This window comes from Salminus brasiliensis, chromosome 6 (genome assembly GCF_030463535.1).
Source record: "Salminus brasiliensis chromosome 6, fSalBra1.hap2, whole genome shotgun sequence".
Taxonomy (NCBI): domain Eukaryota; kingdom Metazoa; phylum Chordata; class Actinopteri; order Characiformes; family Bryconidae; genus Salminus; species Salminus brasiliensis.
In genome coordinates this window covers 34688540-34701076 of record NC_132883.1, presented here as the reverse complement: position 1 = coordinate 34701076, position 12537 = coordinate 34688540, and the positions used below count along the sequence as shown (strand labels likewise).

At 39.6% G+C, this 12537-nt stretch overlaps 1 protein-coding gene across 2 annotated transcripts in view; it reads left to right on the top strand.

The window, feature by feature from the left end:
- Positions 1–12537, top strand: part of cfap74 (cilia and flagella associated protein 74) — a 76701-nt gene that overhangs the window by 35469 nt on the left and 28695 nt on the right. For both annotated transcript variants that reach the window (XM_072681025.1, XM_072681026.1), the window contains exon 22: positions 6956–7084. In XM_072681025.1, coding sequence (XP_072537126.1) covers positions 6956–7084 — 129 coding nt within the window. The remainder of the gene's footprint in view (positions 1–6955; positions 7085–12537) is intronic.

Below are 12537 nucleotides of genomic sequence, written 5' to 3'. Positions count from 1 at the left end.
TCACGCAATAGTCTTGATAAGACGGAAACATGCCTGCATGTGCTTTCTTAAAGCTTTAAAAGTGCATCATTTGATTAGTGTTTAAATCAAGTGAAGTATTTAAATCAAGGCACAAAAAAGTCTCTGACAGTAGCTGACACATTCTTTAGCTCTCTGCTGTCTAAAAACCACTCAAAATAAGCCCTTCATCCTGTCACCCCTGCCTGGTTTAACAAGCCTCTGTTTGCTGCTGTTTCCCCTCCTCTCTCTAGTTCTCTCACACACATGCTCACAGTTTGTTTCTATCCAATGTCGGGATATGGGGTCGTACATACTGGTGTGGTCTGCCCACACTTATAATGGATGTGAATGTCATGACAGCAGTGGGCTGTCATTTAAACAAACTGATTTTTTTTTTTATTTTAGCCCGTTTTATACATACATGGTCAAAGAATATACCCACACCCACATAAATGATTAATTCAGTGGTGCAAAAAGTGACAAAATGTCTTTTAACTTAATCCATAATTTCCTGTCAGTGATCCTGATGGGCTACAGCTGGCAGCTTCTCTGTGCCTACATCAACTGGATTTGTTTCACAGCACTCATTGCTCTGACAGACACAGAGTACAATAGGAAAGTCAAAGGAATGGATAAAGCAGACTAACATGAAGCGAAGAGTTCTGCTAGCTTGTTGATGTCTGCCAAAAGCGTTTGGTCAAGATACAACCAAATGTAAATTTTTGACCTTGTATACATAATTATTGCATTTTAATGAAGCACTGTTTGGTTTAATTGTTACTTGTTTCAAGCTGAGAAAGACCTAATATCCTAAGATGCTGTGTTTTGATGTTATGTTTTTAAACCCCCCCTCTGTTACACATATTTATAATACACTATATAAGGGTACCTGTTAGTCCTCTTATGATCATGATGTTTTAGCTATAGATAAACATAGTCATATAAATAATTGTTATTCGTGATTGAATACTTTCTAGTTTGTTTTATGCAAACCTGTGCAGAAAAAATGAGCTCACTCCACCTGTTTCTGTTGTCTCTGTGGTTGGCATAGCAACAGCCAAGCTGCTAACCCAGCAACCAGGGGTTCCCAGCAACTAGAACTTTCAACTTTCAACAACATCAAAAAGGATTAGATGGTACTCTGCTTTGCCATGCACAATGCTGCACTTCTAAAAGCAGCTCAGAGTGAGCTACAGCAGTGGCAGCTGGTGGTCAGGTTTGGGTATTAAGCACTATGGCAGCAACAAAATATGCAAAGTGTTTAGGAGAGCATGGAGTCATCTGGTGGCATCCATATCAGTGCTAACACAGTAGAAAAAACAGAATTATGGCAGGTTTTCATGTCAAAACAGGAGGCCTTAAGTGATGGAGACTGCTCTTGAGATGAGCTAGTGCTAAAGCTACCACTAGAGCTTTATGGTGCTATTCTATATTCTGCAGAGTGTGCGTAATGTTTTAATTAAAATGTCAGCATAACTTGAAAACCACCTCCTTGTTTCTACACTCACTGTCCATTTTATCATTGCCACTGTACATATAGCAGCACCTTGTGGTTCTTTAATAACAGACTGTAGTCAATCTTTTCATTTCTGCATACTTTGTTAGGATGGACCACAGGACCACCACAGAGCAGGTATTATTTGGGTGGTGGGTCATTCTCAGCACTGCAGTAACACTGACATGATACTGGCAAACATGATACTCTACTGACCACCAACCAAATACTACCTGCACTGTGGTGGTCCTGTGAGGTCCTGACCATTGAAAGGAGGTGAAAGGAGGCTAACTAAGAATGCAGAGAAACGATAATTATAGAACTACAAAGACTTTATATATGGTATAAGTCTATAAGCTCCCTGTAAACAGCTAAGCAGATCTGATCATTTCTGTAACACACACACAAACATATATATATATATATATAGTATATTGTTAGCATAAACTGTAACCCAGATGAGGTTAACTTTACTCTAGCTAGTTTAGTCTCTGTGTCTACAAACATGTGGATAATTATACACATTAATACAGTGTCCATCTCTCAACCCCTCAGGTTTGCTTTCAGCAGGTATATTTGTCACTGTGGGCCACAGGAGTAAAATAATCAGATGAATAATAAAATAAGGCCATATCAGGGACAATTATAAAATTGTTACAGGTTAAGGAATGCACTGATGAGTTCAAAAATGAAAGACAACAAGACATAATGGTTGATAGAAGTATCAGGATGAATTCTGTGTAGAGTAGGGCTGCACAATATATTGTTTCAGCATCGAATGTGCAGTGCCATGTAAGGCAAGTTCAACTAAACACATCCTGCTACAACTTCCTTGATACAAAAGGAAAATATCTGAAATATATCTGCCCAGTATTGTTTATTTTGCCCCAATTATTGATACACAGAGGGCATTATGACATATTAGAAACATTGACCTCTAGTGAAAAGGCCTTTTTAAAGTATTTTTTTTAATATCACAATATAGAACAACAAAATATGACGATGTCTGTTTTTTTGTTCCCAATATCATGCAGCCTTAGTATAGAGTTATAATTCTATGCTCTTATTCAGTCACATGCTGCAGTACAGATGGTTCTTGAGTTCAATCAATTGCAGACACAAAAACAAGCAGCAACTGAAATTGGCTACAGTAAAGGCCTGGCAGAACATCTTAAGGATGGAAGATGTCTATGGTCAAATATGTCCAATGCTTCTAATAATTTATAGGCACCATAGTTTGTCCACTTACTTTTGAGCCTGTAGAAATTGAGAGACTACATCAAAAGTGTCACAACTTGCAGTGGTGATGCACAGATGCAAAAAAATAATTGTCCAAATACTTATGGATCTGACACTCATAGATCTAAAAGGTACTTTACACAGTCAGAACGTGACCTGATATTGTAGCTTGATCCTGTGTATCTCTGTACAGTTGTTCCTGCAAATAAACAGAGAAATACACACTGTTTCTCACTCATATATTGCACACACATACACGCACCCACTCATGAATATAACACACACAGCCACAGAGAGAAGCCTCCTCATCGAGGTGATTAATATCCTTTGTTTCTTATGGGACACACACTTCAAGCACCCACACTCACTCATGTGACAGAAGCAGTCCTCTGCCCCCTTTTTTCTTTCCCTATGAGCTGCGTACTGCTTTTGAATTTGGGCTGCAGGATTCTTAATATAGAGATATTTAAAAAAAAAAGCCTCTGAAAATCCTCCAAGTCTTCCTCCCAGTGCTGCAGCTACGCTAAGTGGGTTGACAGCAGCAGCTTTATACACAGTGTTATGTCAGCATACATGTGAATTACAGAAAGAAGGAAGTAATGGAAAAATAATTCAGAAGGACTTTTGGGAGTGTGCAAAAAAAGCTAAAGGGCACACACACACACTTAGTAACTGTAACACACACTACGTCCACCATCTGGACCTGCCAGGCACTGATAGTGACACTACTGCCAGAAGCAAGGAGGACTCAGCCACTAATGAGTATTAGCGTGTCAGGAATAGTCCCGAGAGTGGCCAGTTCTTCCTTTCCAGGAACTATGAGTTGGGCTAGATCTGAACATCTTTGCAACATGCTTTCGTCCAGCATTACGTCACTGTAACGCAAAAACCCTAAAAAATTACAAGAGAACAAATTTGCAGGAGAAGAAAGAAAGATTTATTTTACTTATACAGTGCACGTATGTTGGAGGTTGCAGAATGTATGAGTATGTGAGTCAGGAGCTTTCAATGTGCTGCAGTGATTTCAGCGATTGTAGCATAACATGTTTAATTTAATTAATTATTTTTTTAATTTAAATGTAATTTTAATTCATTTAATTTAATAAATAGGCCAGCACAGGCATGTGCTAGCTCATACCTCAGTGCTGCATACCTGATGCTTTCCTCCAGGTGCGTTGGTTGTACAGTGACAAGCAGCAAAAAATTGCAAGCAGCAACAGTCATCACCCTCCCAGTATTTTGAGCATTAAGTGCGATAGGGGGAGAGCACTGATGAGTGGGTTGAGTAATGGGAGATGATTGGAAAAAAAATCTATATATATAGAATAGAATATATATAATATATATTTATATATTGCCCATTGTTGTTACACTTGCGGTGACTTGTTTAGAACTACTTTTTTTTTTTGAAAAGGATCATCTAATAAATAACTACTAAATGTATGCCATCATTTTCTCCATAGAGAATGCCACATTAGCTTGAAACCACTCAAGTCAACCAATCAGTTAAAACTTAGAAATGCAGAAATGAGAGCACAAAGGGCTTTTGATTCTTTTTTACTGTGAAGTGTTTTCATTATTATTGTGAAAAATGTTTGAAACGCAATTAATTAAATTAGTGTGTTTAAATGTTCTTTTCAGACTAGTCATCTATAGAAGGACCATAACGATTCTTCCGAGGCAGGATTTTTTCTCAGTTTACAAAAGGCAAAACTAGTTCATTCCAGGCCTAATTTGAACTACAGTTTCTCTTTTTTGGAGTCTGCTGTGAAAATCATGTGTTCTAAGGGACTGAAGACAGCTTCTTTTCTTTTTTGATGCTTGAGATTGATGTTTTTCAGTTTGCTGGGTTTTTTAATGTTTTTTTGTGAGCTACCAAAGTTGTGCTTTTCAGCAGCTGTCATAGTGTAAATTGCCAGACTAGACGATCAAGCTGTGAAGCGGCTTTGAGTTTCTGCGGTTTGATGTAATTGGCCACAAACAAAAGGCCTTGGAGAAATCTAAAGAAACTAACCATTCTGTATTATTAAACCATTTCTATACCACTTCTATTAAAAATAAATTAATTAATTATTAATTTTTAAATTGGTATTAATATGGTTCAGTAATACAGAATGGTTAGTTTCTTTTGATTACATAGCTAAAAGTACACAGTAGTGACCATAGAAGAAACCAGTAGTGGATTTTGTCTGTACGTCCGTCCATTTTTAATGATTACAGCAGGCATGGGGGAAACTGTGTAACTTTAGGATGAACTTTTGATTTAGGAACACAAGCCAAATGTTAGTGTCCGAAAGCCTCTCAGTGGTATATCGGCCAAGCGCTCCATGAAGGTCTCCAATTTATACTCTTTAGACCGCCACTGCCCTTGCCTGCAGCACAAACCCATCTGTTGAGTGCTATGTGGGTCACTTCACTGAAGGAAAATGAGGTGCTAACAGCATACTGCAATGTCAGGGAATTTCTAGCTCCTCATCGTTGAGATACCCCATCCCTCTCCCCTGAGAATCCGTAGAGGAGCCTGACTTGAAGGGCACCACACAAGGACTCAATTACGCATTCATAATGTACACAAAGCAAGTCAAGAAAATCTATCTGGAAACATATAGGTAACCAGTCTTTTCCTTTAAGCTTTCACTTTACCCCAAATGTAGTTGATATGAATATTCATAGTAAGTACACATAACCATAGCAGACCTTTATGAGCCAGTGTGCTGTTAATTGATGTTGCAGTACCCAACTACTAATTTAGTAAGCTGTGTTCATCATTCATCTGGCAGTGCTGTCATTACTGTAGGAGTATTTTAACCGTCCTTATTTAACCCCTCACTCAATTAGAGCACTATCAAAACCCTTTTATGTAAGTTGAGAAATTACCACGCAGGCAGTGCTGGTGAGTCATGGAGAGCCGTAAGCCCTTGGCACATTGCTCACAGTTGTAGGTGTGCGTAGTCGGAATTCTGTGGAGAATTCCCAGGATGGTTAGCCATTTATATCCCTCGATCTGGAAGCTCCTTGCCACGAGGCGCAACCCGCCTTTGGATTCTTCATCAAAATTAGGTCACCTTAATAATGGCAAAGATGGGGACAGTTACACATTACATGGAGCTATTAATGTCCAAAACAATCAGGTGCTCCTGTGTGTCCTTGCTGAGTGTACTTTTCTTAGTGGTTTTTTTTTTTAGCTTTCCAGAAGTACATTATACATTATTATACATTCTTAAAACTGTGCCTAAGATGGTTCCATGTTTGTGTGAATTTGAAGAATCTTTAAATTGCTAAAGACTGTAAAGGTTCTTTAGATTTGTAACGGTTCTTCATGCACACACAAACATGGTTATTTATGTAAACAACAGTGGTTCTTCTATGGCATTGCTCAAAGACACATTTTAAGCAGCTTTATGTTCAAAAGTGTATAGATCTAATAATTATTAACAAAAAAATTATAATGCACAGGCACAGTCATAGCTTTGAGGTAAGCAGTTTGACCAGTGAACGGTTGTTTTTAACCTCCATCACATGCTGGCAGTGTTAAACAGTGGCTATTAGAGCTAGGCTTCAGTTCAGGCCATAAATGCCAAGAAACTGGAACTTCCAGAAGACCAATTCCAATTTTTCTCACAAAATTAGTCCCACCAATTGGAAATCAAAATTGCTGATAATCTAACATATGTTCAGCTAATGAAGTCCTAATCAGCGAGAGTTCACTTGACTGTATCTACCAAGATGTTCATGGTGGGCCGCTTCTGGCCACTTGCAGTATTTATACATCTGCCTTCAGATGTGCCTGGGTTTAAACTCACTTTAAGCCATCAGTGCCAAAGTGAAGCATGTATGCAAAAGCTTGAGGTGTGAAAACCTAGATACTAAGAGATTAAAATTCTGACTGAATCATTTTCATTAACTAAAACTTATGGAAGTACACTGGCAGATCTTCTCAGAGAACCCTGAAGATTCTCCACCGTATGACAGTATAAAAGGTTAAAGCTTATTCTGGTTGTAGGTCAGCATCTACCAGTGCATTTGTTTTGCTGAGGAGAATAACAAGGCAAGTGTATCAGGGGAAATCTAGTATACTGGTAAAGGAGCTTATAGCAGGATCATCTTTAATTAACCTCTTTCTTTGGTTTGTTTTGCAGTTTATTTATATTATATATTTTTTATATTATTTATTTATTTACATAATTTATTCCAGTACACATGCATGTCTTTGTGTTCCAGAGCCAATACAGCCCTCAAGGTGACGTTCGAGGTGTGTAAGCAGATGAAGAACCACATGGACATCTTGCCTAAAACTGGCTTCATCCAGGCCAAATCCAGCTTCCATGCCCTGCTTAAGTTCCTGCCCAGGTAATAGTCAAGTCAAGTCAAGTCAAGTGGGTTTTATTGTCATTTCAACTACATACAGTACACAGTGAAACAACGTTCCTCCAGGACCATGGTGCAACATAGACACAGTGCATACAGAACACAAGTGCAACACAATACAAGTGTGGACAGACAACACAACACAGTACAGACAGAGAACAATAAATAATTGGGGGTAGTGTGCAAATTATGCAGTGTGCAATAAATATTGAGTCCAGTGAGGTAGGTAAGTTATTTGTGCAAAATGCTTTGTGCAGAAATGCTTCCCATATTATCTGGGGTAAATGGTTGGAGAGAGAGAGAGAGAGAGAGAGAGAGAGAGAGAGAGAGAGAGAGATTGTGCATGTAACAAAAAAACATCAGTTCAGAAGTTGAGTTGAGTTGAGAAGTCTGATGGCTTGGGGGAAGAAGCTATTGCAGAGTCTGGTCGTGTTGGACCGGATGCTGCGGTACCTTCTTCCTGATGGCAGGAGGGAGAACAGTCTGTGTGAAGGGTGGGTGGAGTCATCCTCAATGCTGGTTGCTTTGGGGCAGTGTAAATGTCCATGATGGAGGGGAGAGAGATGGCTCCTGCCGGCCAGGTTTTCATCTGCTTCTGAACTGGTCTGGGGCGTCTGATGAGAGGTGTGTAGGCTGGAGTCAGCCACACAGACATGTGGTCCGAGAACGCGAGGTGGGGGCGGGGCCCCGCATGGTACGCGCTGGGGATGATTGTGTAAACAAGGTCCAGCGCGGTCGTTCCTCTCGTTGCAAAGTCCACATATTGATGGAATTTAGGGAGGACTGACTTGAGATTAGCGTGGTTGAAATCTCCGGCGACAATGAACAGTCCGAATAGCCAAAGTAATAACCCCTGAAGCAAGAAAAATGACAAACCTTAATGCATACTGTTGCTATATGGCAAACATTACCTGATATTGCAATCCCAAACTTTGTTTCCAAGCATGAAAGTTTAATACATGGGATAAAATGTTTTTTTTAATAATCTGTCACATCTAGCAAATCTTCTATAAACTAATTTTACCCATCTGCCTATACTTTGCCATCCAGCCACACTAGGGCCAGTAAACCTCATAAGATGAGTCGTTTGAATGTTGTAGCCTACAAATATTACACCTAGCAACAACATTTTCAAATTAGCCCACTTGGGCAGGAAAACTGTGAATCTGGCAACCCTGGGGCCAAATGTGTGCATGCGGAAAACAGCACAGTTTTTGTTGTTGTCATAGCGACCCTGCAGCTTGAAATCCCTTCTGTTTTCCAACTGTTAAATGCAGTTTTACTGTCACAGCTGTTTTCAAACTGTTCTGAACATTTTCACTATGATGGCTTTTCTCATGCTTGGTTGTAGGATTGGGAGGGTGTTGCTCCGCATCTGTATTTTTTTGAGTGAAGGAGGAGGGAATAATCACTGTTGCTGCTTATTTTTGTGGGGCTAATGAGTTAATGCACATGACTTTGTTTTATGCCTGGATGATGAATGTGGCTGCGTCGTATTGCAGTGTACTGTTTTTCTCTAACTGTAGGCGTTGCATATTACAGCTCCTTTGTTGCATGCTGTGGCAGTGTGGAAACAAAATGCAAAATAGCCCCCTTAAAATATTTCAAAAACAATTCTAAAACTCTCCACATGTGGCAAACCTTTTTTATAGAAATATAAAAAGTAGGTACCTCGGACAATAAAAGGCATATTTAAAAAAGGACTTAAAACAGGACAATAAAAAAAATATTCTGGCAGGGTGAGGAATGACAAATGCCACTACCAGCACTACCAGCCACTGTCCCTTTTCGAACTGCTGAAGTAATGTGGGGCGAGAGAGAGGCATCTAACTCACCTGCAGAGAGTAAGGTCAGTTGTGCTCTCTCTGGCGGCGGTTGCTGATGGCAGGCAGCATGAACCGGGATTCGCAGTGGGAGCATCTTAGTCTGCTAGACCACTGAAAGCCCTCCTCGCTGTACATCTGTTAGTGTAATTTACTTTTACGAAATTGTACTGATATTTCTAAAACACAGACTGCTGCATTTTACTGTGGACTGCAAGAGGCCCTTAAAAACGGATGTAAGAAGCTTATATGCATGCGTGCATTTGACCTGGGATAAACATTAAGGGCAAAATCAATACATAAATAAATAAGCAAACGTTATTTGAACTGAGGAATGTGTGGCATGATAACATAAAAACAGACATTGTGTGTGAGACGGTGCCTGTCAATTCAGGTTAAGCTTTGATCATGAAAGATGCTGATTCTGCTGGTCCCACTCACTCCGGCTTGGATGTTTTTTTTTCTGCTGCAGATCTTCAAATGTGTGGTGCTGCATTAGAAAGTACCCCCAAAATTAGAAAAGTATTAGAAAGTATTCCCACCTGCCACTGCATTCTTGACCTGTTTCAAATCTGGCAACCTGTGAAAAACAGTGCAGTGTTTGTGGTTGCTGTAGCAACTGTGCAGCTTAAAATCCTTCAGATTTCACACTGTGAAATACAGTTTCACTGTTTTGGCTGATTTCAGTTTCACTAGAACGGGTTGCCTTGTGCATAGCACTAGATTTGAGCACTTTAGTTTTGGGGCTGTAAATGACCCAATGACCCAATGCTGGTGCCATGCCATGGGGGTCATGAGAGTGCATCAGGGTGTGGCCCTGCTGTCTTTGTTTTTACTCACTGCTTTTTGCGTTTCTCATGGAGGCGTATTGACAGCTAAGAAGCTTGGAGGTCCAGCTGCATGGCTTACATGACAAAAGTTAATGGCACATTTGATCAGAGCTGGCGGGCTGATCCAGGGGGAAGTGAAACCTCACTAATCTGCTTTAGTGAATCAGAAAGCTTTAAAAACGTGGATTAGAACAGCATTACTCTCGCCCGCCCTCTCTCTCTCTCTCTCTCTCTCTCTCTCTCTCTCTCTCTCTCTCTTTCTCTCTCTGTCTCTCTCCCCCCCCTCTCTCTCTCTCTTTCTTTCTATCTCACTCTCACGCTCTCTCTCTCTCATCTTTCCCTCCTCACTCCTCTTCACTGACTCCTCTCCTCCCATGCTCAAAGCTCAGCCGCCAGATTTGCTTCCACTCACTCGATTGCTTATGTAACCTACTATAGGTTTTGCATTTTTCCTGTGACACCCCATTTTTCCATCACCAGGTACTAGCTAGATAAATAACACAACTGCAAGTGTGGATGTTTTGGGGGTGAAGTATATGTTTTTTAAATGGCTTTGCTCTCTTGTTTGGAGTTTTTATAGCGGTGGAGTGGATGAATAATTCGTGCCCTACCAGCAGCTCACACGCTCAGCAAGGATCATCGTCAGATTCGTTTTTTTGTTTTTTTTCTTGCCGTGTCTTTCACCATTATCCTGTATCCTGTCAGGAAGGCGAGTCAAAACGTGAAGCTGATGTTATGCTTCTTTTTTTTTATCCTCCACTTTTTCTCACTCACACAAACACACACACTCACAGATATGTGTTTTATATGGTGTCAGTATATGTGATTATTCATGTGCCTTAAACACATATTCAAAAACTTGTATGCAGTATATACTGTATGTAGACTATATTGTCAAAAGTATTGGGACACCTTCTCATTCATTGTTTCCTCCGAAATTAAGGGTATTAAATTCCTGCTTATGTTGGAGTAATTCAAGCATCAGTGAGGTCAGAGTGCTGAATGATCACCTTCTTAACTCATCCTAAAAGTATTGGATGGAGCACTGTAATTCCAGAGAACACAATTTTACTACATCACAACTTAATACTGGAGGGCTTTATGCCCCTCTAGCCCACACACCTGGCATTACAAATGGTGCCAGTAGGTTCATGTTGATCTGTTCAAGAGAATCCCATTGTATTGTCGATACTTTTCTACAGGGACTAGACAAGCTGTGTGTATGCATTTGCACATCTGTGTCAGCAATGTGTGCAGCAACTTAGTGCAAAGTAGCTGAATGCATTCATTAAAAGGGGTGTCCACAAACATTTGGACATATTGTGTGGGGCTGGGCCAAAAATGATTTAAATCCATTTATTTGGGCAATTAAAGTGTGTATGCAACATTAAGGCAGTTCCTTTTTTCTTTTTTTTTCAAAAAGTAGTTCAGATGTTCTGAAGCTGCTTTGCTCCCAGATATTACAAAGATTTGGTCAAATCAACTGATTTAACTTAATGAAGCATTGATTAACCAAGCCAGGTATTAGGTGGTAAGAACAGATAATACTAGACTTCTTCTTAAAAGAGATTTGGAAACACATTGGTACAAAATCACTACTTTTTATATATATAAGGTGCCATTGAACAGGTGTTTCAGTATTTAAGTTGTTCCTTGATGGTAACTTTGGTCTCGCTGAAAAATGCCCGGATGGAGAAGTGTTCTTTTCATGAAATTCTGTGCCCAGTTTTTCTCCAAACATAGCACTTGAAACTGTTTGAGAATAGTGATTAGCTATGTTTTTCAAACAACAGAGGCAAAAAACTGCGCTAGGGGCTAACAAGCTAGGCTAACAAGCTATTAATAAAATATCTTACCTGTTCAGCAAGAAAAAAGCCAACTCTTTTGAAGGCCATCAGGTCACAGAGCTCTTGCTGTCTTTCAAATGCCATGCCGGGGTCTATCCTGTTTAAGCAAGGCCTGCCAGCTCTCTTCAGTTCTAAACCAGATTTTCTTTGGTTTGACAGTGGGGGAATGAGCAGATAAAGACTTTTTGCTGTTTTGCTGTTGTTCTGATATCTAGAATATCAGGCTGATATTTAGATTTTTAAGCTTTGCAGGGATGGGCACAGAAGCACACTATACTATTTACTAAAATACTTGCTTTAAAAAGGCAAATAAACTATAACTCTGAATGTATGTGTACAGATGTTCTGTTCTCTTTGGAGAATCTGCTAGTTATTGTTAGTTATTGAAATGAGAAATAGTTGAACCCATTGTATCTTATTCATAATCTTTAAAGGCACTGTATTAGGTATGCAAAATATAGATATATGAGATCAAAAATACATGCATAAGTAAAATATAACATGTATAGAATTATTTGGAAATCATTAGTCGAACCAGATCAAATAAATATACAGGTAAATATTAAGTAAAAGCAGAGAAAGTGAAAAGGAATCATAGCAGAACGTTACACTTCTTTCTCTCTCACCACTTTCTTCCTCTTTTCTCAAATGGGATTAACCACTCTAATACTTTTCCATATTTTCAGTGGAAGAAGAAGTGATTGAAATGAGCCTCTTTGTCCTCTGATAACTGGGGGAATAGGGGCAGTAGGAAGAGGATTTATCCCACTGTCTCCATGTTCAAACATGTTAGCCGATGCGGCCTCCTAACTGGTAACTTTTTGTCACGCCAGCTGTTATTTTAGCTTCATCCGCAGAGTAGATAGGATAGAACGGGCCTACTGACATAACCTATTGCATAATACAGTGGCCTACTGTAATGCCATTTTGAAGCT